We start from the raw sequence: 27,413 nt of genomic DNA, 5'->3' as shown, positions 1-27,413 counted from the left end.
CTCAAGACCAACACCAACAGTTTCCAGCAACTGGTCAGTATGCATTTGTCTACTTGACTTGAAATATGCAAAACACAGAGAAAGACTGGATCAGCTTCTTCTGATCCACTTGTAGGGTACGATTTCAGTGTGGTCATCACTCTGGTATCTTTCTCAATAAATTCAGAGGCACATAATTAGTTTAGTCTTATTGTCGTTTGGTCTCTGACCACTCCCTGTGCCCTACTATTAGCAGCAGAAGAGTCCACTGTTATTCTAGCTTCTCCCTTTTAATCCATTTAAATAATCCCTTTATGTATTTTGGACTTGCTTCAAAGGTGCTTCTCAAAGTCTTTTTTCCTATTTCCTACCTAACCTGACAAACTCTGTGGGCTCCCTGCTTTCCTCTGGGGAGGTTTTTACATTCTTTGAGAGATGTCATTTTTCCTCCACTGTGACTGTCACATTTTTAAGTGCTTGGATTTTTTTTCTTTTTTATTCTCAGTTACTCTTTCCCTATACTTCCAATGAAGTCTCTTAAAATAGGCTCCAATCTCCTTCTGACTTTCAAAAGCCTAGATTTCAATTTTCTCCTAGTTAATACTCACATTTTGTCATAGTTTCCTTTTGAACACTGAATAGTTGCGATAAATTTTCTGGGCCTACGGACTTAATTGTGTCATGATTAGTCACATTTATTGGCTCACCCATGGTAAGATCTAGTCCTAGTCAGTAGGCAAGAACCACAGCCAGAACATTTTCTCTGTCATTGGTTTAAAACTTCCTGTTATAGGAAAAATCCTATTTTAAAAATCCTTATTAAAAAGCTCACCTCTACCTCTTGACCTGATTAGGCTTTTTACAATTCACATTTAGTTCAACTTATAATACCTGGTATAATTTCTAAGCCTTTAACATTTTTTTTTAAAGATTTTTTTAATGTATTCATTTGAGACAGAGAGATATGGGGCCGGGGGGTGGGCGGTTGGGGCGGAGAGATAGCATGACCAGGGGGAGAGGCAAAAAGAGAAGGAAAAGCAGACTCTCTGCTGAGCCAGGAGCTCAATCCCAGGATCCAATCCCAGGACCCAGAGATCATGACCTGAGCCGAAGGCAGATGCTTAAGCACCCGAGCCACCTAGGCGCCCAGCCTTTAACATTTCTCTATTGGTATCATCAGCTTGGTCATCCAGTCTATAACACTGATTCCCAAACATTACAATCACCTGGAGAATTTTTTTTTTAAAGTTGCTTTTTAAAAAATATCTATCTACCCATAGATATTTTGATTTAACTGGCCTAGGGTGAAGCATGGGTATTAGGATTTTTAAAAGCTCCTGAGCAGATTCTTTTGTGAACCAACTTTGAGAAATCACTGGTTTAAGTATATTCCTGAGATAAATAATCTAAGTTTAAAAATTGTCAAGGATCTGAATAACTATTTTTCCAAAGAAGATTTACAAATGGCCAGTAAGTACATGAAAAGATGCTCAACATTATTAGCCATCAGGGAAATACAAACCAAAACCACAATGATTTGAGTAAAATCAAAACCACAAAACCACTTTATATCCATTAGGATGGTGACAATAAAAAAGACAGATAATAGTAAGTGTTGACAATGATGTGGGGAAATTTAAACCCTCACACATTGTTGGTGAGATTGTAAAAAGATACAGCCACTTTGAAAAACAGCTCAGCACTTATATAAATATGTTATAACCCAACAATTCCACCTCTAGGTATATATACTCAAGATAAAGAACAACACATGTACACACAAAAAATTGTACATGAATGTTCATAGAGCATATTATCCATAATGGTCAAAAAAGGGGAAACAACCAAAGATCTATCAACTGATGAATGAAAAAACCAAATACGGAATACCCATTTAACAGAACATTAACAGCCATAAAAATGAGTGAAGTACTGCCTCCATGGATGAACCTTGTAATCATTATGCTAAGATAATGCTAAGTGAAAGAAGCCAGACACCAAGGACCACATGTTGTATAATTCCAATTATATGTATTGTCCAGATTGGGTAAATCTATAGAGGCAGAAGGTAGACCAGTAGTTGTCAGAGGCTTGCAGGGAGGAAGGAATGGCGAGAGAATGCTAATGGGTATGAGGTTTCTTTTTTGGAGTAATGAATGGTCTGGAATTAGACAGTGCTGATGACTGCCCATCCTTGTGAATATACTAAAAACTACTGAATTATCTATTTTAAAAGCATGAACTTCATGGTATGTGAATTGTATCTCAAAAAGAGAATGTGTTTATTCCTATTATTACCTTAATATGTCTAAGAGAATCTTACCCACAGAGATTTGAGTAAGACTCCCTTTGCCAATAACATTTCTATTGTACTATTGTTTGTTGTTAAGTCTCACACAAAACTAGGCCACCTCCTCCTCCTTCTTCTGAGAATCTAAAGTCCAGGGTAAAGTCTCATACTGTACCAGAATAAAACATCTGGCTTTGGTAATATGAGGAATATAAATCAATTCTAGAGAAGGAAAACTGGAATGGCAGGGTCTTTACTAAATGAGGACAGACCATTCTGCAGCCTGGGCAGGGGAAGGCCAAAGGAGGTGTGAACAAAACCTACTAAATCATTAAGAGATCTTGAGTATGGTAGAATGAAATCTTGGAATACTTGAAAGAGAGGATATCAAAGATTCAGATATGCAAATCTGGGGCATGAAAAATAAAGTAACAAGCTACAAAACAGGCAATGATTTAAGAATGATCATTATCTCTTAAGAGATGGTGTAAGAAATAAAAAATAGTTTTAAGGAAATGGATCTGTAATAGATTATTTGACCCAAATGAGTTATTTCTAATAGGAGTTTTTGTTTCTTTCTCTTTAAAATTAAACAAAATGTTAATTGCGGTAAAATACAGTAAAATTACATATAATAAAATAACATAAAAATTACCATCTTAACCATTTTTAAGTGTACAGTTCATTAGTATTAAGTATATTCACATTTTTGTGCAACCAATCTCCAGAACTTTTTCATTTTGCAAAACAGAAACTCTATACCCATTAAACCACAATTAACTGAACGTTAACTGAACTGTACCCATTAAACAATAATTTCCCGTTTCTCTGCCTCCCCAGCCCCGGCAACCACCATTCTATTTTCTATTTCTTTGAGTTTGATATGCTAGATACCTTATATAAGTGGATTCATATAGTATTTGTCTTTTGTGATTGGCTTATTTCACATAGTATGAAGTCCTCAAGGTTCATCCATGCTGTAGCATGTGTTGAAATTTCCTTCCTTTTTAAGGCTGAATAATATTCCATTTTATGTATATAGCACATTTTGTTTATCCATTCAACTCTTGACAGACACTTGGTCTACTTGTTTCTCTTTTTCTGAGAGATGGGCCCAATCACTAAGATTGACATCTAGAGGATTAACCTGTCTTCTCTTAATAAGGCACTTAGTATCACTACCAGAAAAAGAAAGACGGTCAGAATTGGGGCTCAAATGGTGGCTGAAAATGTATGCCAGAGGAATTTGAATTCAGGAGTCTAGGCAGACACATAAGATTAAGACACATAAACCAGAGGCGCCTGGGTGGCTCAGTCGTTAAGTGTCTGCCTTCGGCTTGGGTTGTGATCCCAGGGTCCTGGGATCGAGCCCCGCATCGGGCTCCCGGCTCAGCGGGAAGCCTGCCTCTCCCTTTCCCACTCCCCCTGCTTGTGTTCCTGCTCTCACTGTGTCTCCCTCTGTCAAATAAATAAGTAGAATCTTTAAAAAAAAAAAAAGACACATAAACCAGATGCTAAGAGCATGAAAGAAAGTACTAGTAAATTAGGGGTTGAACATGCAAGGATGTCTAAAACCTGGAGATCATTCTGAGGAAGAGTCAACAAAGAGTAAACTGTGAGAGAGAATCTAGCTGGGTCAAAGAATGCAGAAAATAAGCAGAAGTCCCAGTGAGTGAAGGGTTGGTATCAGAGACCTGCAGGCTAAGGTACATATCTAAGGCTGAGGTCTTGGATTCTGGCAGGCAGTGGGCCACCAGAAAGGAACAGACTCCCAATAGGCACTGGCTGCTAGCCCTAAACCTCTGCCCCAGAGCATGCTGACTTGATAGAGAGAAGGGGGTAAAATGAAAATAGATAGACCAGGCCCTAGAAATTTATACTGGATTTTAGAGGTAATTCCCAATATCCAAAAGAGCGTGGCTACTTTGATTTCCATCCCGGCTGTTGTCAGTATCGTCAGGGGTTAGATTTGGAGAGGTTGCAGGGATATCTATGTAGTGGGGATGCTTGGTGTATAGAGAGTGTTAAGTTCTGAAGGTTATAGTGGGGGTCTGCTATAGAATGAATTTAGTACAAATTTAAAACACTTATTTTCATGTGCTTAGAGTCAAAGTATGCCCAGATTCTGGGAGTGGGACTAAACTAAAAGTTGAGAGTTAAGAGGGGGCTGGTTGCAAAAAGAAGAGTATAGAGGTTAGAAGACAGTTCTTTGTAATCATAGGACACAGGTCTAACGTGAAATTTCTCAGGATGGGAAATAATTGTTTGGGTATTACATAAACAGTATTACCAGCTTGTTTTTCTTTTCTCTTTTTCTTCTTCTTTTAAAGAGTTCAGAGTATATAGGTATAGATGTGTAGGAAAAGACATGTTTCTAGGAAATTATATTCACAGATAAGCTTCTCTAATTTGCCAGTTCTTCTGTGCTGAGGCATGTTTTGTAGCAAACAAAATACACTAATAAATCTATCAGGGGCAGAAAGGCAGTGGGGGACAGCTGTAGCCACAGCATCAAGGAGTGACAGTGATTAATTCCTACATCTGCTCAGTCAGATAGAAACAAAGGTCAGTGTGCATAGATTAGCATCCTGAGCACCACCTCCTCCTAACACACAAACATGAAAGAATAGCATCTTTCACTACTGAAATGGCAAAATTCAAAATGCCTGAAAAATGTTTACCATCTGACACCCCCCACCCCAAAAGCAAGCTTTTAGTGGGATGGAGATGGAATAAGGCATAGAATAGGATCAAATAGTGATTAATGTCATATTACTGTCTAATCTTGTTAGCATCCAAATTATGTGAAATTTCGATGCTCAACTACATTTATGAAAGCAAAAGAAAACAAAACTTAAGAACAAATCTTAATGAGGTAATTTGGTCAAAGTAAGAAAGGCTATTATGGTGAAGCAGCTGAACACATGTGGACATTTGATATTATGTAAATAAGGTATTTGGAAGTTGACTCTGTCCTCATGTTCAAAGTCCCCCGAAGACATTGCCACTTCCTATCCATGACTCCTGCAATTATAGATCCCTGACAGGTTGAGGCTTTTTGTTTTTGTTTTTTTAATAATCTTGGACTAGGAAAGGTACTTTTTAAGTGCAAAAATTATAAATATTTAGTTCAGTTAATTATAACAAAGGATATATCTATGCAACTATCACCAGAGTTAAGAAAACATTATAACATTTCAAAATCTCTACTTATAATTATTACTCCTTACTTTCCCCCTAAAAGCAAACCACTATCTTGACTTTCAACACTATAGTTATGTCTGGTTTTGAACTTTATATTAGGTGAATCATATAGTACATGCTCTTTTGTGGCTAGCTTTTAAATTTGATGTTTGTGAGATTCTTCTGGAACTTGCCATTTTTGGTGCTGTATAGTATTCCATTGCAAGAATATATCACAACTTAATTATTTCTTCTACTACTGAAGGACATTTGGGATGATTACAAATAATGTTACTGTGAATATTCTTGATACAACTCTTGGTACAAAAGTGCATACACTTCTCCTAGGTATAATTTAGAAGTGGATTTGCTGGCTCACAAGATGTATGTGTTGTTAATTTTAAAAGATGTATCAAATTATTTTCCAAAATGGTTATTCCAATTTGCACTCTCACCATGAGTCGATATGAATTTCATAACTTCACATCTTTATTTTAACATTACCTTTAAGTTTTAAGTCATTGGTGTATGTTTCATAGTTTTAATTTGCTTTTTCCCAGCCATAAGCAACCATTCATCTACCTTCTGTCTCTGTAGATTTATCTGTTTTGGACATTTCATATAATTGGAACCATACAATTTATAGTCTTTTGTGATTGCCTTCTTTCACTTAACATAATAGTTTGAAGATTCATCCATGTTGTAGCATGAATCAGGGTTTCCTTTTTTTTTTTTATTGTTGAATAACATTCCATTGTATGGATACACCATTTCATTTATCCATTCATCAGTTGATGGATATTTGGATTGTTTCTGCTTTTGGGCTATTATAAATGCTGCTGTGAACATCTATATGCAAGTTTTTGTGTGGACATATATTTTCATTTTCTTTAGTATCTACTAAAACCTCTAGTTACTGGGTAATATGGTAACTCTGCATTTAACATTTAGAGGAAGTGCCAAATTATTTTCCACAGCAGCTGCACCATTTTACATTCCCACCAGCAGTATATGAGGTTCTAATTTCTACACATCCTCATGAACACTTTTCTCTTTTTAAATTCTAGATGTGTTAGGGGGGCATAAAGTAGTATCTCAATGTGGTTTTGATTTGCATTTCTCTCATGGCTAATGATGTCATACATCTTTTCATGTGCCTACTGGCCCTTTACAGATCTTCTTTTGAGAAACAACTATTCAAGTTCTTTGCTCATTTTAAAATTGGGTTATTTGTCTTTTTTTTTATTATTGAGTTGTAAGCATTCTTTATGTATTCTAGAAACAAGTCCCTTATCAAATATATGATTTGAAAATATTTTCTCCCATTTTGTGAGTCCCTTTAGTTTTATTGATCGGTGTTTTGAAGCACAAAATTTTTAATTCTGATGACACTGAATGTATTTTTCTTTTGTTGCTTGTGCTTTTGGCATCATTTACTGATGTCCTCCTGATAAACAGAAATTTTTATTTTTTTACTATTAGCAATGTACCATAAAAAAGTCTTATGCAATTCACCTTTGCATTTACAGTAAGCCTATCCATTCTAACCATCAATGTTCAGGATATAAAATTGAGAATTTTTTTCAGAAACTTAAAAAATAGTGCTGTCTCTACTGATAAAATGGCACACATCTTCCTTTAAGATATTTCCTTTTTGTTTTTTTTCTTTTAGGAAACTCAAAGATAATTTTTAACATTTTATTGAAGAAAAATATGCATAAAGAAAAGTGTATATAAATGTATAACTCTGAATTTTTTAATACTGACACACCTGTGTAACCAGTATACAGGTCAAGAAACAAACATTACCAGTGTTCCAGAAACCTTCCTCTTGCTCCCTTCCGTCACTGTGCTCCCCCAACTTGCCCCTCAACCTCCAGGGTAACTACGATCTGGACTTCTAATTTAATCATAGATTAAATTTGCATAGTTTTGTATTTCATATAAGTAGAACCATATAGGGTCTCATCTTTATGCCTGGTTTCTTTTGCTTAACATTATTTTTGTGAGTCACCATATTGTTGAATGTAGTTGTAGACTGTTTATTCTCATGGTTGTATAGTAGGCAATCATTAAATATACCATGATGTGTTTAGACAAACTATTGATGGGTAGTTGAGTAGTTTCTAGTTTGGGCCTATTAGAAATAGTTTTATTCAGAACTATCTAGTACATGTATTTCAGTGAATATATCCATGCAGTTTTTGCTAGAATTGCTGTGACATAGGGTATGAATATGTTCAGGTTTAGTAGATTCTGCTGAACAGTTTTCTGAAATGATTGTAACATTGTAAACTCCCACAACAATGCATGAGAATTCCAGATGCTCCTCATCCTTCCCAATACTTGGTTTTGTCAGTCTTTTTTTATTGTAGACATTCAAGTGAGTACATAATGTTATCTCACTGTGGCTTTACTTTGCATTTCCCTGATGACTAATGAAGTTGAACACTTTTTCATTTGTTTATTGGCTACCTGGATATATTCTTTTATAAAGCGTCTGTTCATATCTTTTGCTCATTTAAAAACAATTGTGTTCTCTGTGCCTTTCTTATCTGTTCATAGTCCTTTATTCTGGATAAAAATCTTTTGATGATACATGCATTGTAAATATATTCTCCCATTTATGGCTTGCTTTTTTCCTCTCTTAGTGGTGTTTTTAATGAACATAAGATGTTCTTAACACTTATGTAGAGCAATTTAACAATCTTTTCTTTTATGAATAGTGCTTTTTGTGTCCTATTTAAGATGTTTTTCTGTCCCAAGATTATGAAGATATTCTCCTATTTATCTTCCTGAAGCTTTATTGTTTGACTTTTGCATTTTGATCTAGTCCACCAGCAGATGATTTTGTTGAGGTAAGACTGAAGTTGCATTTTTCCCCCCATGTGGATAGCCAACTGACCCAGCACCGTTTATTAAAATGTGTCCATACATGCTCTGTTTCTGGATTCTCTCTATTCTGCTCCATTGGTCTATTTGTCTATCCTTGCCCCAAAGGCATACTTAGCACGTATGAATCACTAGTTTTTTAATAAATCTTAATATCCCAAAGTAGAAATCCTCCCACCTTGTCCATTTTTTTCTAGGCTATTTTTGGCCCTTTGAAGCTCCATATAAATTTGAGAATCAGCTTGTGGAGTTTCACCAGAAAAGAAAAAAAGTTGGATTTTTACTGCAATTACACTGAATCTATATATCAATCTGGGGAGAAATTATATATATCTTTACAATATTGAATCTCCTAATCTATAAACATAATATATCTTTTATTTATTTAGAACCTCTTTAACTTCTCTCAAAAATGTTTTATGACTTTCTATGTAGAGATACTGCATATCTTTCCCTAGTGTATTAGTAGGGTTCAATCAGAGAACAGAAGCAGTTGGAGATACAGGGATTTGTGGCAGGCAATTGGCTTATGCCATTTTGAAGGCTGGTTAAGCTGTCTTAAATTCCACTTTTAGGCATTTGTATTCTTGAATTAAGGCACCCAAGAAACATGACTTTATTTAAAGGAGTGCTACAGGTACCTCTTTCAAATGTTAAAGGTCTATTCTCAAAAAGCAGCCAGTTTTCCTGTTAAATGTAAGTCAGGTCATGTCATTCCTCAGTTCCAAACCCTATAATGGCTCCCCATAACACTTGGAGTAATGTCAAAGTCATTACAATGACCTACAAGACCTTACATGATCTGCCCCCCATCCCCTGTTACCTCTCTGACCTCATCTTTTCCTACTCTCTGCCTCATTTACTCAGTTCCAGCTACACTGGTCCTCATTCCTTCCTCATGGCCTTTGTATATTCTGTTCCCTCTGCCTGGAATGGTTTTCACCTCATGACTTGTTTCTTATGCCTTTCAAGTCCATACTCAAATGTTACCTTCTCAGTGAGTTCTTTCCTGACCAAACTCTAAAATAGCACCACCACCCTGATATTCCCCATCCACTTTCCCTGTTTTCCTTTTCTTTCCTGCACTTATCATTAATATTCCATATATTTAAAAGCTGATTTGTTTATTGCCTGCTCATCTCTGTAGGAAAGCAAGGTCCATAAGGGAAGGGATTTTTTGGCTACTTTGTTCTTTGATGCAATCCCAACACCAAGAACAGTACCTGATAGATTGTTGACTAATTCAATAGGTATTTGTTAAAGTAATAGGCACATTTGTAAGAACTTAATTATGAGAAGGCCTTCTAAAAATACAGTACTCTGTGGCCAACAGGGCATCAAAAGCAAACAGATTTTAATGGTATGACAAGATTGAAAGGATAGTTTAGAATGAAAGGCCACAACCAGGTGCAATGGGAAACTGAGGCTCTGGATGTCATTTCTTAGGCTCCTGCAGGGACAACCACCATGAGGGAGAGAAAAGAAAAATGGAAAGCAATTGCTTACCTATGGCATAATTTTATAAAGAATTGCTACCATATTAAAGTTAAAGGATGAAAACATCCATCTTCTAAGAACTTACCTTTATTGTCATAGTCTATATTCTAGTCCATTTAATTCATTCATTCAGGAAACATGGAGTATAGTCCAGCACAATGGAGATACAGAGATGAATAAGATGTGATCCTAAGCTCAAGGAGCTCATTATCTGCCAGGGGAGACAGTGCTCTCCTCCTCCCAATCCAATAAGCTGTGATGGGTCAATGACATGCTCAACTGTAACAGTGGGTATGCAAAGGGGGGTGTGTCAACTTCATCTAGAGGTCGTAGTGATTTAGGCCTGACTACAGGATGGACAAAGAGCATCAGAGGGCTGTGTAGAAAACACTCCTATCCATTAACCCTGATCCTGCCTCATTAACTTCTTGCTGAATCATCCCTATTCCATCTCCCAGCCAGTACCCAAGAAAACCTCATCTCTGTTCATGATTCTAGATCTTGTCACCTTATTTCTTCTTCTCACCTCTTTTCCAGCACCATTCCTGAATGCCAATGTCTTTTGACCTCATGATACACCACTGACTTTTGGCTCTATGCTCAAACCTTTGGAAGTGATGATGGATACAATTTTTTTTTTTCAACTATGAACCTTAGTTTTCTTTTTGGATAAGTTCTTGCAAGATATGCTCCTGTCTCTGCCTCAATTCAATCCTAGGCTCTGCAAACCTATCCCCAAATCAGCTATGTGGGTGGTATTTATTCTAGGCCTGACTGGCTCTTCCTTTTTGGCCAATAACCATCAAACTAAGGATTATAGAGAAGATACCAGAAAGGTTTGTAGGGCACAATATTAGTGCAAGCTTTCTCATAGCCAACAAGATGCCAACTGCTTTCCTTTCTTCCCCATCACCTTCCCTTCAGCTCCAATTACTCAAACCACAAAGAGGGCAGACCTGAAACAATCAATATGAAAAGAACATAGCTTTCCCTGCAGAAAGACATTCTTTTTTGAAAAGCTATTTTTAAAAAACCAGAATGTATTTTTTGGATTTTCTCATGTTTTTCCACCGAGGTGATGCATTTGAAGCTCCCAGGAACACTTAAATCACATTTTACACAGAATCCTGAGCACAGTAGGTATTCAGCTCAGCAAATATTTACTGAGGTAACATCTCTCCAGAAAAAGACCAGGCTTGTTATGACTCACTATAAAAATGGGGAATTCCTCAGGTTCAGATTCCTCTCCTTTAATGACAGCTCCCCGTGTGTTCAAGCCTCCATCGTGGGCCCTGCATCATCCTCATGGGATTTGGGGACATGGTAACCAGCACAAATGCAACATGAAGCTCTGACTACTGCTTTTGCCATGAATAATGAAGAGAACAAAGTTTCAGAACTTTGTCTCTGAGCCCGAGTCTCATGTCTTTTGCTAGCATCTGTAAGATAGTAACAGGTTAACTTCTTAACCTGCAAGGAGGGCAAAAGCTTATTCCTACACAATTCTTATTATTCAAATTTCTTGATTTCCCAGGCAGTAAAATACAAGACACTGGGGATTATTGTGCAAATGCCTCTTTATTCTGAGAAATAACAACATGTAAATAACAACTAGTATCTATACTCATTTTCACAAGTGACAGTGAGGTAAGTTCTTGGAATAAAAGTTCTGTAATTGAACAAGTTTAGCTTCATACAGAACTTAGGACATTGCCCTTATTTTATGCATTACGTTAGAGGCACCAGGAGAGTCTTTGGGCCTGAAGTACCTGCTTTGCTCCAAGTTAAGTGATTATTAAACTATAAGAGGAATCTAGAAAAAAATAATGCATTCTCCCATAGTAGTCATTAATATCTAACACAGTTATCAGATGGGTTTCAGGTCATCACCTAGCAGGGCCCTTTGAAGGACACCAGATATGGTATACTTTTTTTCCTTCATGGGAAACTTCTCAGAAAAATAAGAATGTTTGTAGACAACATTTTGAAATATAGCTTTAATGAATATAACTGCCACGCAATAAACTGCACATAATTAAGATACATGATTTGGTAAGATTTGATATATGTAAATATTTATGAAATACCACAATCAAGGTAATGAACACATCCATCACCTTCAAAAGTTTCCACATGTCCCTTGTAATCCTTCCTTCTTGCTTCTCTGTGCCACCCCCCCCACCTGCAGGCAACCACTCATCTGATTTCTGTTACTACAGATTAGTTAACAACAGATTAGTTTAATTTTCTAGAATTTTGTATAATTGGAATTATATAGTATGGGACTTTTTTTGCCTGGCTTCTTTCACTCAGCATAATTACTCTGAGATTCATCCATGTTGACCCAAGTATCAATAATTCATTCTTTTTAATGCTGAGTAGTATTTTATTTTATGGATACACCACAACTTGTTTATTCATTCACCTGTTGATGGATATTTGTTCTATTTCCAACCTTTGACTATTTAAAATAAAGCTGATATGAACATTGGTATACAAGTCTTTGTACAGACATATAATTTTATTTTTTCTTGAGTAAAAACCAAAGGGAAGAATGGTTGGATCCTAGGGTAGGTGTGTGTTGAACTTTAAAAGAAACTGCCAGACTGTTTTCCAAAATGGTTGTGTCACATTGCAGTTCGACCAGCAATGTATATCAACACTTGACTTAGTCAGTTTTTAAAAATTGTAGCCACTGTAATAAGTGTGTAGTGGCATTTAATTGTGGCTTGAATTTGCATTTTCCTAGAGGCACCTGAGTGGTTCAGTCGGTTAAGTGTCTGCCTTTGGCTCAGGTCATTATCTCAGGATCCTGGGACAGAGCTCCACATTGGGCTCCCTGCTCAGTGGGGAGCCTGTTTCTCCTTCTCCCTCTGCTGCTCGCCCTGCTTGTGCTCTCTCTCTCAAATAAATAGAATCTTAAAAAAAATACCAGCTAGGAATGTGATGGTAATTGGGCTTAGTCTATAGATCAATTAAGAGAGAATTAACAATATTGAGTCTTCCAACCCATGAACACAGTATTTCTCCATTTATTTAGGATTTAATTTCTCTCAGCAATTTTATAGTTTTCACCATGTATTTCACAGTATTTGTTAGATTAGCAATGTTTTGTAGTTTTTAGTGTACAAGTATTTTGCATTGTTATATTTATCCCTAAATATTTCATATTTTTGATGCTATTGTAAATGGCAATGCATTTAAGTTCACTTTTCAGTTGTCTGTTTTTAGTATTTTGAAATACAGTTGAGTTTTGTACCTTGATCTCATATACTTCAACCTTTCTAAACTCATTTATTAGTTCTGGTAGTTCTCTGAAAAATAGATTCTATTGAATTTTCTACATACACAATCAGGTCACCAGAGGGTAAAGCCATTTTAATTCTTCCTTTCTAAACCAGGTGCCTTCTATTGTCTTTTTCTTATCTTATTGCACCGGCTAAAATCTCCATCATTGAATAAAAGTGGTGAGAGCGGACATCTTGTCTTGTTTCTGATCTTAATGGGAAAGCAATCAGTCTTTTACCATTAAAAATTGGTGTTGGCTATAGTTTTTTTTTTTTCACAGATGCACTTTGTTAGGTTGAAGCAGTTCTCTTCTATTGCTAGTTTGTTGAGACTTTATCAGGAATGGATGTTGAATCTTGTCAAAATCCTTTTTCTCTGTCTAGAAAGATGATCATTATTTTCAGTTGGTAAATATGGTGAATTATATGATTAATCTTTGGATGTTAATTCAACCTTTCGTTCCTGGGATAAATCTCACTTCATCATGATGTATTATCCTTTTGATATTTGGTTGGACTCAATTTGTTAAAATCTTGTTTAGAATTTTGGATCTATGGTCATGAAGGGTATTAACTTACAGGGTTTTTTTCTTCTAATGTCTTTATTAGGTTTTGATACCAGGGTAATGCTGTTCTCATAGAATGAATTAGGGAATGTTCCATGATTTTCAGTGTTTCAGAAGATGTTCTGTAAAACTGGTAACACTTCTTCAACAATACAGGCACAGATTAGCTGGGAGCCTCTAGCTCAGGATCTTGTACAAGGATGCAGTCAAGGGGCCAGCCATTGCTGCAGTCCTCCAAGGCTCAACTGGGGTAAAATCTGCTTCCAACCTCATTGCTATTAGCACATCTCAAAAGATCTGTTTTCAAGTTCATTGACATGGCTGTTAGTAAGCCTCAGTCCTTGCTGGATGAAGACTAGAAATCAGTTGCTTGCCATGTGAGTCTCTCCATAGGGCAGCTCACAACAAGAAGGTGGCCTCCCTCAGAGTGACCAAGTGAAAGAGTGAGAGAGATCCAAGAAGGAAGCCACAATCTTTTTGTAAACTTATCCTAAAAGTGATATCACATTAATAAGCATGTCAGTAATTCTAGCCCATATTCAAAGAGAGGGAATTTCCCAAGAGTGTGACTATCAGGAGGTTGGAATTAATGCAGAACATGTTAGAGACTGCCTGCTACAGTTGTTCTTAACATTACCTTGTTATCCTTCTAATATCTGTAGAATCTTGGGTGATGTCACCTCTCTTTCCTTATTCAGGTCATTATATATTCTACTCCCCCCTGATCATTTGAAGTAGAGGTTGGTCAATTTTATTGATCTTAATAAAGAGCATTGGTTTCACAGTTTGTTTCTGATTTTGTTGTTGTTGTTCTATTTCATCAATTTCCAATTTCATCTTTATTATTTTCTTTCTTCTGCTTATTTTGGGACTCAATTTGCTCTTTTTTTTGTTTCATAAAGTAGATCTTTCTCCTATTCTAATATGGATTTTAGTGTTATCATTTCCCCATAAGTACTGCTTTAATGGCATCTAATAAATTGTGATACGTTATATTTTCATTTTCATTCAGTTGAAAATACTTTCTAGTTTCTCTTTTGATTTCTTCTTTGACCATGAGTTATTTTAAAGTGTTCTATTTAGTTTCCAAATATTTCAAAATCTTCCAGAGTTCTTTCTGTTATGGATTTCTAATTTAATTCTATTGTAGTCAGGGAACATACTCTGTATGAATTGAATCCTTTTAAATTTAATGAAACTTTTTCTATGACCCAGAATATGATCTATCTTGGTAAATGTTCCATGTGTACTTGAAGAGAATGTGTATTCTGCTGGTGTTGGGTGTAGGATTATATAAACATCAATTAGGTCAAGTTGGTTGATAGTGCTGTCCAAGTCTTCTTTATCTTTACTGATTTTCTCTTATAGACTACATTTTAAAATTTTATCAAAAATGTAGTATCTGCATCTGAACTTGAACATTACTATAATATTTATATTTTATTAAAATATTTTTCTTCCTCTGGTGCTACACACACACACACACACACACACAGTTACAAGTTTAGAGACCAAAGAACTGAAATGAAATGAAGCATCTGTGATGCTGCACCTTTGAACAAATTTTATTATTTAAGAAAGCACTTTGAAACTGGGTTATCTTATCTTTCCTTGTCTGAACTTGTAAGCTACTTAACTGCAAAATGTGTTTTTATTCACAGTGCCTCTTATTATTTTATTCTTTATGCCAAGTCATGCTCCCACTGCAAGCAAGACAGGCAGCAAAATCTTTAATGGAATGAAAGAAATATAGGTGTTTCTACTATAACACTGTTTACAAGTGCGCCTATTTTAACAGGATATACAAATGCTTTAAAAACCCTGCATCCTACAAAATTGTGTATAAAAATAATGGGTTATGGGGAAAATAGTATGGGGCCATAACAGTTGAAAAATACTTAAGTTTGTAACCAAAATACCGATAAAAATAATGATTATCCAATTAAAAAACTAGCACTCAGCAAATGTCAATTACCACCATTTGTACCCAGGTCACAGTTGATTTTTGCAACCTTAAATCTGCTAGATGTAGGTACTTGGGGCATGCACTTCTAATAGATAACATTGTCATCCAAATTAAAAATCTGCTCTGGGTCTGTGCTTTCTTCAACAATCAATTGTTTTTAAACACTTGAGAAATATCTTCTCTACTTCTCCATCTACTCCTAGATGGCTTCATAACATAGGAAGTACACCAGTTCTTTTTTTTTTTTTTAAAGATTTTATTTATTTATTTGAGAGAGAGAATGAGATAGAGAGAGCATGAGAGGGGGGAGGGTCGGGAGGGTCAGAGGGAGAAGCAGGCTCCCCGCCGAGCAGGGAGCCCGATCCGGGACTCCAGGATCATGACCTGAGCTGAAGGCAGTCGCTCAACCAACTGAGCCACCCAGGCGCCCGGAAGTACACCAGTTCTTGAAGCCATTAAACGAGCTACTACTTGCACTGCCACAGTGGTGCAGTATTGTTAGCTTAAGGCTTCCTTCTTTAACTGTAGGAAGGCTTGCCTCTGAAATCTTTAAACCATTGATGTGATGGGGGAAAATTACATATGAACCAATGATATTATTTTCTTATTTTCCAATTGGGTATTAATTTGCACTGTAGAAATGTGTTGCAGCTGAAGACTGTACTCCATAGTTCTCTAACTTTGAAATGCATGATTTCCCCAGTCATTTTCTTGGCAGCAGCTACCATTGGGATATAAGTATCTTTCTTCCCAGGGTCACTGAAAATATATTTACTGAGAACCTATTATGTTCCAGAATCTGTTCTAAATGCTGGAGACAGTGGTGAGCATGATAGACAAAGTCCCTGTGTCCACAGACTGTACATTTTGATGGGGGATATAGACAATAAACAGGCAAATCAATAAATATGGTAATATCAGAGAGTTATAATTGCTATGAAGAAAATAAAACAGGTGATAATATATGGATTGAGATACTGGGACTGGATGGCCATTCTGTAGACAGGCTACTCTGGATAGAATGATCAGGGAAGAGGTGACATTTGAGCCAAGACATATAAGATGGGAAGGAACCAGTCACGGGAAGATCTGGAGAAGACTGTCAGGCAGTGGGAACAGAAGGGGACAGTAAGTCAAAGGCCTTGAGATGGGAGTAGGCTTAGTGAATTTGAGGAACAGAATGAAAAGTGGCTGGGGCAGCATCAGAGGTACACTAAGGTTTGACTGCCCTGCGTCACAGCCAGGCCAAGGTTGACACAGCTGTTCAAGTCACTGTTCTTTAACAATTCCATGTCCTCCATGCCTCCAATGGCCAACTGTGCCCCAAAATGCCTGCTAGACAAATCCAACTGACTGACCCTCATCTGAGCGCCAAACCCAGGGAATGGAGCACAGGTGACCCCCACAAAGTATAAGGTTGGAGTGGGGCCAGACGAGTCTGACCTCTCTGAACCAGTTGTTGAAATCTGATGTGGGCTCCTTCTAGAATTTAGCTGTGGGCCACAGAGAGATAGCTGGAGCAGGGCTTCTCAGGTGGCAGGCTGGGACAGTAGGGGCAGGACGATGGTAAAGAGTGTTGGTGTGGGAGATGGGGTGGGCCCTGAGGGAAGGATCCAATAGCAGTGAAGGCAGAATTTTGCAAGTCCCTTCAGAAAAAAGTCTTCATTTAGTTTCTTTTGCCAGCCCTGGAAGCCATGGATACTTACTCTGATGAGCCAGTGACTTTCTTTCTTTCTTTCCTTTTTTTTTAAAGATTTTATTTATTTATTTGAGATAGAGTGGATGCACAAGAGAGCATGAGCTGGGGGAGAGGCAGATGGAGAGGGAGAGGCAGACTCCCCGCTGAGCAGGGAGCCCGATGCGGGACTCTATCCCAGGACCCTGGGATCATGACCTGAGCCAAAGACAGACACTTAACTGACTGAGCCACCAGGCGCCCTGAGCCAGTGATTTTCTAACCAGCCAGAACTTACCTAACAGATCAACAGGATAGTAGGGCTCCACTATTTTTTCAGAAACCTTGGCCCACCCAGGCTGATTCCAAACTATATTGGCCATAGACTCTAATGTTGCTTTGGAATATTTCTCTACATGCTCTCTGTTTTTAATACAAATACCTCATTTTCTATGATGAAAACAGAGATGGGGGGGGAGGCAAACCCTAAGAGACTCTTAACTCTAGGAAACAAACTGCAGGTTGCTGGAGGGGAGGTAGGTGGGGTGGTGGGGTAACTGGGTGATGGGCTTTAAGGAGGGCACTTGTGATGAGCACTGGGTGTTATATGCAACTGATGAATCACTAACTTCTACCCTCAAAACTAATTTAAAAAAACAAACAAACAAAAACCCCCAAATACCTCATTTTGTCAGAAGGATCATACCTTTCCTTTATGAGGAGAGACTCTTCATTCTCCTCTTTGGATATCCTTGTAGTAGTTACCACAATACTGGTCTAGACTGTTTTTCCTCAAGAGGCAACTGTACTGCGAGGTCAGGATGATTTCAGGGCAACTTCTCATATAGCTTAATGCCACAGCAGGAGATAAGTTTTACTGATACCACCTAACAGCTCATGATGTCAAAATGATACTTACACTCTGGGTTTCCCGATTCAGGCTATAGGGGACGAGAAACTAGGTATGGGGCTACTTACCTGTTATTCCTGCAGCGAATTGTGAAGCCAAGAAAGAAGACTATCAGAAGAAGTCCACAGCTGAGAAAGGTCCAAACAACACCCAAGAGGACAGGAGATAATGAAGAAACGGTCTTACCACTGTAGTGCGAAGAGGTCTACGAACAGAATAAAGAGAAGCTGTTAGGAATGAAGGCTCTTTTATAGATCGAACATGAACTGCCCCACCATCCCCAAAGCTAGGAAATATATGTCCGGCATGAACATTTCCTCCTCCTCTTCCTCCTCTTCCTCTTCCTCCCCCCATTTCCTCTTTTTCGTCCTCCTCCTCCTCCTCACCACTACCACTGCACCCACCACCACTAACAACAACGACAGTGACAATGACAATGAGAACAACATGTATATCTGAGCAGCCCTGACACCCCCTGGCTATTCACTCACAATCGTCCTGCAGAGATCATGAAGAGGACTCCGACCCAGCTCCTGGCCAGGAATGCCGCCACACAGTTCGGAACAGTTTATTTCAGGCTCCATGTCATCACGTGCCCTTTTCGGTGTGCGCTTTTTCAGTCGTGGTTACCTGCTGGTCGGTAACCAGCACATCTTAGACCAAAACACAAGCACAATTCAAATCTTTTCTTCAGAGGCACCATTTTGGAGCTGGCTCTTGGCTCAGAATCCAGGATGAACAACTAGTTCAGGCGGAAGCGAAGGGTTATTTCACTGGGCTCCTTCGTCAGACACCCTCCAGGCTTTCCTTGTGCCCTGGCAGTGCACACCATGGGAGTCAAGAGGGGGCCTCTTTGTAACCATTAGAATCACACAAAGTGATGATTCTGGCTTGCCACCAGATGGCAGTCACTGCTCTAAGTACTCTCACACAGGTCCAGAAGGAAAGGAAGGCAATTAAACCTGTGAACAAACAAATTATGTGTGTGTATATATATACACATATATATGCACACACACATTACATATATAAAACATATATAACACAAATTATATATATTACCTTAATATAGAATACATAACATATATATAAATGGTTTATTACAGAGGTTTAAGAATATTATTTTATACATTTTAATTATACATAGTTATATTTTCATTTTATATATGTACTTTATTACATATAACAATGGCTTGACATATGTTTAAATAAATATATTTTAAGCCTCTATAATAAAAACATTTTAAAAACAAAGACAAAGCTCATTTAACAATTTATAGATATAAAGTTCAACAGTCTCTTTCCAGATCCTATAAGACCTTTAGTTTAAACATGTGAGTCCCATCTCCCTTTTTTCCCTACTGGGAAATCCCCTGTCCTTCCAAGATCTTTCCATGCAACTCATGGCTTAAGCCCTGTCTGATCCTGAGTGGCAGTGGCCTTGGGGGACCCATGCTGTCTGCATGAAATGTCCTTCAGTCATTGGAGTTCTTGTTCACTCAGTGAGTGGAGGAACAGTCCATGTCCAGGCAGCGGGGGTCTCAGAATGATACAGAAACCCTTTGCAAAGAGGTTTTTGTTTATTTTCAAACTTGTAGACTCCTAAAAGTAGGATAGTGTACTCAGGTAATAGGGAGAGAAACTGAGGAGCTCTAGGAATTCCCACAGTGTGAATGAGTGGCCAGAGGACGGTGTTATTTCTCTTAGAAGATGCTTGCAATATGACTATTGAGATCTAAAAGGAAGCTCAATTTACAGAACAAAAGTAGAAATGCAGAAAGGCTCAGATTAGCCTCAACAGAAAAGGTAGACATGTTTCTAATTCTTTAAAGCAATCTATCCCTTGAAAGAGAAAACAGATTAGAAATTTTACCAATGGGAACTTGAAAGAGGGTGCCACTTCTGTTTTGTGTTTCTGAAACAGCTTAGCACAGTTTTCTTTATTGTGGAGGGAACTGGAACAGGAAAAAAATATCAATTATTATTATTTCAATAGCCACTGAACATAGAACTTGTGTTTAAGCCAGAACAATAGTGACAGGTGTAGAATGCCATCTTTGGATTCTGCATGCTTAGGCATGAACAATATAGCACCAGGTGTTGCCCATTCATTGGCCTCTCATATGTTCCTGAATTATTTACCAGGTTCATTACAATGAAATCCCAAGAGAACTAAAAGCCACGATCTCCCATCAAGACATTTAAATTCTTGTACAGACTGTCCAATTACTGAATGCAAAATTAAGAACTAAATATACAAATGTGGCTATTTGCATCTTACTTTGGTTGAAATTTTATTGCTGCAAAGACTATTTTTTTTCTTTTCCTCTTTTTAAGCTTAGACATCCCCTATTGTGTCTTCTAATATTGTAAGCCCAAGGAAACTATTCTACATAATGGACTGAAAGATTTATTTTTCCTATATTGCCCTTTTAATCATGCTGACAAATAAATACTTATATTTTAACCATTAATAAGTCCATGCTAGTTTATCTTAGCATCATATAGAGGTACACATCAGTGTGTGTGTGTGTGTGTGTGTTGGTGTATAAAACCCCATTCATTTTTACTACAACAATGTCATGTGAGGTAAACAACAGCATTCCTCATTTTTAAATAAGGAAATTGAAGAGCAAAGTAGAGAACCTGATTCCACATCTGCAGAGGCAGCACTTGAACACAGGAGTTTACATTCCAAGGTCAATATCCACACACTGTCCACCCTACATGGGGCAAACTCTCTAAACTGACCTCTCCAAAGAAGACACCAAATGGCCTGCTGGGGTTCTTCAGTTCCCTGAGCTTAACTTCTAGGAGTTCCCTGGAGTATGGCACATACCAGGAGATCTCAACTGAAGCAATTTTGTACCTCCAGAGGATATTTGGCAACATCTGGAGATATTATGGCTGTCAGAACTGAGATAGGATGCTACTGACATCTAGTAGGTAGAGGCCAAGGATGCTGCTAAACATCCCATAATTCATAGGATAGTCCAAACAACAAAGAATTATCCAGCTACAAATGTGAATAATGCTAAAGTTGAGAAACCTTGGTCAACCCGTGGATCCTAGAAGTACTAACAATCTTAAGCTTACATTATCTTAGGGAGATTCTGTGAACATGATGGGGTAGTCCATACGAACATAAATTTCCTGGGGGATAAATTCCAATGGTTCCCTTGGACAGACTGAAATCATTGGCATGGACCTTTGAACGTTAAGCCCCCATTCGGTCCATGGATATCTAGTGTAGGAACTTACATACCATGATACTGGGTTCTGCCATGGAGCAGGCATTCAACTCCAACGTTAGCACACATTCAGAGATTCACACATGAGGAGCTGGTGAAACAGTGCATGACTTAGTCACTGAGAGGAGAGTTGAACGGTTTCAAAAAGTGTTGAGAGACTGGGAAATTGAGTGGGGAGTAGTATGTCAGATAGGGTAATAGTGAGGGATTTGACAACAAGATAGATACAGAATCTAAGGCACAAAGAGAAAGATCTGCTGGGAAACTCCAAGAGCAACCCTTGCCTGGCCTCTAAATCTCTAGAAGTAAACTGTCTAGGCCACAGACAGTAGGAGACACAACACTATACACAGTGGAGCTTATAATTTATTTGACAGAGTCCTGCCCAGTGATTAGGATCAGGAAAATAGGTGATGCATTAGCTACACTGTTGCCAAGTGTAAGATAGTCTATTATAGGTTCACAACTTTGAATGGCCCCATGTCTTTCCATAAAATCCCTCCTTATTCTTCTATACATTATTTCTGGCTATTGAAAAACTAGTCCTACAACTACTGTCTTTTAAAAAGTTGTTGTACAGTTGGTAGGACTTCTGCTTCATGAAGAATTAACTGCTATAGGAATTGCCTTCCTACTGTAAGCTATTTGAAAACTAGACAGAATACATGAAACTGCTCTTTTCAGACACTGGATAGCAGATATAGAACTGTGGAAAACAAGTGAGGTGAACCCTACAAGTTACTGACATATATAAAATGAAATATAAAAAATATTCTTTCAATGATTATAACTGACCCAAAGTTACTGCCTGGAGGCAGTTTCCAGGCCACATCCCAGGAAGGAAACCCAAACATAGCCTAAGTCTTCCTGAGGTAAGGAGAATAGATTGGAGTTTGGGGAGGTCAAAGCAGAGGATTTGTGAGGCACAGGAATGAAGAAGAGGGAGATAAAAAGGGAGAGAGGGCTTTGGAAATCTGCAGGGTAGCTCCTCAGTCTTTTTCTGAGTACTGAACTAGACATGAATGAGAAGAAACTACTTGAAACGGAAGACAACCACTGGTAGGCAGTAGCTGAACAATTCCTGGAGCTCACACATAATGGAGAAGCCTCATATTATATATGGCATTGGACAGAAGCCTCATATTACATATGACATTGGATGGAATCCTCAGAAAGGTCATATCTTAGTAGTGGAACTAAACCCTAGAAGCTACTCTAGTCTAGGTACTACTGGACTCTAGTCTAGTCTTTTGGGACGACCTGTCCTAATAATACTTAAAGGAAAGCCTCAAAAGGATCAAATTCATCCACAAAAAACTGAACTGCTTTCCAGAACACAACCCAATGCCCTTTAAAGGAATACAAGATGTAGCACTCAAAAACATAAAATTCAAAATGTCCATCAGCCAATAAAAAATTATCAGGCATGCAAAGAAGCAAAAAATATGACCTATAAAATGAGGAGCGAAGTGAACAATATAAAAAAGACCCAAATAGAATTCTAGAGATAAAAATATAATCCTGAAATTAAAAATACAATAGATTAGACACCACAAAGATAAAATAATGGTTACAAAGCATTAGAAATTATCCAAAATGAAGCACAGAGAGAAAAACAATTGATAAAATGGACACAGCCTCAGTGACTTATGGAACAATAACAAGTGCTCTAATATACATGTAATTGGATCCCAGGGGATAAAGGTGGGGGAGGGAGGAAACAGAAAAAAAAAATTTGAAAGAAATCACCATAAATTTTTCACATTTGATAAAAAGTATATACCTACAGATCCAAGAAGCTCAACCAAACCCAAGCAGAATAAATGTTAAAACACACATACATACAGTAATGCACATTATAAGGAAATTACTGAAAACTTGCAATAAAGATAAAATCTTAGATGCAGGTAGATTATGTAAAGAATAACAGTAAGACTCACAATAGATTTCTCATTTGGAAATTATGTAAGCTGTGAGAGAACTGAAAGACATCTTAAAGTAATGAAAGAAAAATAAAGTCAACCCAGAATATAATACCCAGTGAAAATGTGTTTCAGTGAAAAGGTAAAAAAAAAAAAAAAAAAAAAAAAAAGACATTTTGAGCTAAAGAAAATCTGAGAGACATGCACTGTAAGAAATGTTAGAGTACATTCTTCAGGCAGAAGAAAAATTATATCAGATGCAAATCTGGGTCTATATAAAGGAATGAAGGGTGCTGGAAATGGTAAATGTGTTGGTAAATGTAAAAAAAGTGTTTTGTTATTTTTTAAAGCAATGTATATAAGCGTGTACCTACTGCAGAAATACACATATACTGAATTCTCCTTTACACCTGTATCCTCTATACCCTCTCATTTTTCAAACACAACTGCCTTGGTTCATATTCGCAGAGCTAGTTGAGTTGGTGCCTGCATTACCAACAATAAAGCTGAATCATAAAAGGCTTCTAGGGCCATAAAGCTGTGAGAGGAATGTGAAAGGGAAGGTTGCATATACATTTATGCAGAACTCTATGGTTACACGTGCCTTTCCCCCCCAATTCTTTTGCTAATATTCATTCACTTAACTTTGTTTGAACACTAACAATGTCACAGACACTGTTCTAGGCATCTGGAATACACTGGTGAACAAAAGAAAGATCCCTATCTTTATAGAATTCATATTACAACAGGGGAGATATCAAACAATAACCAGTGCGCATGATAGCTAAACAAATTAAACAATATTTTGAAGGTGTTAAAGACAATGGAGTGAAAGGTAGATCAGGGCAAGAGCATTTGGAATTGTCACAGGTGGAATGAAGCAATTTTAAATGAGGTTGCCAGGTTTGGCCATATAAAGAAAAATGTCAAAGGTTAATTCCATAGTGAAAATTACAAGAGCTCTCTACATTAATCTATTGCTTTTGTATAATAATTAGTTTTTAAAAATAAAGACTATCTCAGTTTTTAGAAAAGAATGAGAAATTATCTATATACTGCTATTATTTCCAGGACAGATTGTTTTTAAAAAAAGCAAGATGCAACACAACATATATAGTGTTCTGCCTTTTGTGTAATAAAAGACATGAAAGCCACATAGGTCATTGGATTATTTTCAAAAAGAAACAATGGGAGAATAAAAGTATTACCTATAAGAGGAGGAAAAGAACAAGGGGGAGGGGACAGGGAGGTAAAATAGACCTCTCAATGTTTATAGTTTTGACTCTACAACTATGTAAATATTTCACTTAATTTAAAAGCAAAATTAAATCAGAAAGAAGAAAATCAATCTCTAAAAATTAAAAACAAATTGAAATAAATTAATCTAACTGTTGATGGTATAACTTAATCTAACTATATCAAGTTGATGGTATAACTACATAAAGGATTTAAGTAACTGTAATTTGATTATACTTCCAAAGGACAAAAAAAAACCCACAAAGAAATCTTAAACTGCATTAAATGGGTAATATTCTTATTTTATATATATGGTTACACACACATATATACATATACCAACATATAAGTATCTATTAGGTAAAGCAAATAAGTAATTATGGTTATGTTATTAGGAACTAAGATTTTCAAAGTGAGAGAAAAGAGATTCACATATAAAAATAAGTAAATATCTTTCTATCTTTAATTTAAATTAGAAATACCAAGCAATGACGTGGATGGAACTAGAGTGTATTATGCTAAGTGAGATATCAGTCAGAGAAAGACAACTATCATATGATTTCAATCATTTGTGGAATTTAAGAAACAAAACTGATGAACATAGGGGAAGGGAAGGAAAAAATAAAATAAGATAAAAACAGAGAGGGAGGCAAACCATAAGAGGTTCTTAACTATAGGGAGTAAACTGAGGGTTGCTGGAGGGGAGGTAAGTGGGGGGGGTGGGGTAACTAATTGGGTGATGATTAAGGAGGGCACTGAATTGAATGAGTACTGGGTGTTATATAAAACTGATGAATCACTAAATTCTACTCCCGAAACTAATAATACACTGTATGTTAACTAAATCTAAAAATAGTTTAAAAAAGATTAAGTACTGTTAAAAAGCTAAAAAAATAAATTAGAACTACCAGTATGATCTTAGAATTTATTTTCCTCTTTTTTAAAACAGTCATATTTTCTAGTCTGTTAACTGAGGCTTGGGAGTAATTACAACCCAGTAACAATAAACACTCTGAGTGCCCAGATTGTGGTCTCTAAAACCACTCACTAAAAGGAATCGGGTTTCTTTAGTGAAATAGCCAATTTAAGTTATGGAGATGGAAATATACAAGATCAATCTGGGATATCCTGTCATACTAGAAAATAAAAAAGTATCAGAGATAACAGAATCATGTTGAAAGGACACAGGAGTCAACTGGCTCCCCCTGGCCAATGACAGGATAATTTGAGCACCAAAAAGAATTGCAGCTGTAATGCACTGAAACATACGGCACTCACAGTAGGCACTCAACAAATGCTTATTTAATGAATAAATTAATTTAGCATTGTAAGTATTAATAAGATATTGTTGATGGTGTAATTTACAACATTGACTTAGTGGCTCCTCCATAAGGACACATGGTATAAATTTCTCATCTTGAATACTAGGAAAAGTTAACTTTTTTCTGGAACATTTTTATGTCATGCATAGTATGTTCCTCTCTCTCTTGGCCTCTGTGAAGTGCGGAACAAAATGTGTAGCTCACTTACAGCAACTGTGCAATGTTAGGTATCTCTGGCTTATTTTATTACTCTCTATTTTCCCTTTGTCCTGACTTCCTTACCTCTTATTTTTCATCCCACTACATGTTTTATATTAAAAGAAGGGAAAGAGACAGTTGGAGTAATAGGGATGTTTCTACCCAATGTGAGCAAATATATTATTCAAAGTACCCCAGTCTCAGGTTAACCACTAAAAGAGATAAAACAGAACCACATACAAATGCATAAAAAATGTATTAATCAAACCACCACCAACAACAGCATTGTACTAGATGTTCACTAAGATTCCTTCTGGTCCCAAAATCGTCTGAGGTATTAGCTCTCCATTAACTATGTTAATACAGGCAGCAGATACACAGATAATTATAAACAGCAGGGAATATAAAATGCATTTTTAATTGCCTTTGAATGCATTGTGTTATGTTCTGGTAGCAGATTTATAAACATCCTGAATATGGGTCACTTAACACTAAGAGTATAACTCATTTCTATTCCTGAACATGCACTACTCTTCAAAAGGGCAGCAGGCAGGGCAGAGGGTATTCAACCTCCCCCAAGGAGCACCTGCCACATAGATCCTCATATAGGAGATGGCTCACAGTTGTAAATACTTTCTAAGAGAGCATGAGTATGAGATTAGGATGGGAAAGTATTGCATATATAGGAACAGATGTTTGGTCAGGGTTAAGTCACAGAATGGTGGAGCAAGAAGCAACCGCAGATATAAAGTCCAATCTCTTCATTTTATGGGTGAGGAAATAGCCCTCAGAGGTTGAGAGGCTCAGGATCACCTAGTGGTAGGAAGACATTCTACGTCTCTCAAGTTCAGTACTCTTTCTATACTACTTTAAAGACCTTTAAAGGAAGTTGTGGTTGACCTGTCACACATTTGGGACAGCTGGGCGAGGCATGGATTTGGGGAAGCAGGCAGGGTCACAGGGGTAAGAACTCTAGGGCTGTTGTTAGAAGGATGTGGAGGAGGTCCAAGAGAGAAAAGGAACACAGTGGAAAGAGAAAGATACTCTCTTGGGAGAATATAAATTTTGGAAGAACTTGTATGTTTTCTCCCCAACAATGTAAAGAAGATTGAATTAATCTGCTTCTCAGAACCTCAGATTTGCCTTGTAAAAGGGGGAGAGATGATAAATTTCTTTTTGAAGCTTCTGAAGTTCCTCCAATTAAGTTTTCCACATGGTTTCTGAGTGATCATTCCAAAA

General features: G+C 37.2%; 1 protein-coding gene across 1 annotated transcript in view; it reads right to left on the bottom strand.

The window, feature by feature from the left end:
* Positions 1 to 27,413, bottom strand: part of GPR156 (G protein-coupled receptor 156) — an 83,627-nt gene that overhangs the window by 35,781 nt on the left and 20,433 nt on the right. The window contains exons 2-4 of the mRNA XM_035000082.1: positions 20,119 to 20,200; positions 18,737 to 19,207; positions 18,314 to 18,450 (exon numbers count right to left, since the gene is read on the bottom strand). Of these exons, the coding sequence (XP_034855973.1) occupies positions 18,314 to 18,450; positions 18,737 to 18,829 (230 nt within the window). The 5' untranslated portion in view covers positions 18,830 to 19,207; positions 20,119 to 20,200. The remainder of the gene's footprint in view (positions 1 to 18,313; positions 18,451 to 18,736; positions 19,208 to 20,118; positions 20,201 to 27,413) is intronic.

Source organism: Mirounga leonina, unplaced genomic scaffold (genome assembly GCF_011800145.1).
Source record: "Mirounga leonina isolate KUSES-001 unplaced genomic scaffold, KU_Mleo_1.0 Mir_115, whole genome shotgun sequence".
Classification (NCBI taxonomy): domain Eukaryota; kingdom Metazoa; phylum Chordata; class Mammalia; order Carnivora; family Phocidae; genus Mirounga; species Mirounga leonina.
This window is presented reverse-complemented; position numbering and strand designations above follow the sequence as displayed.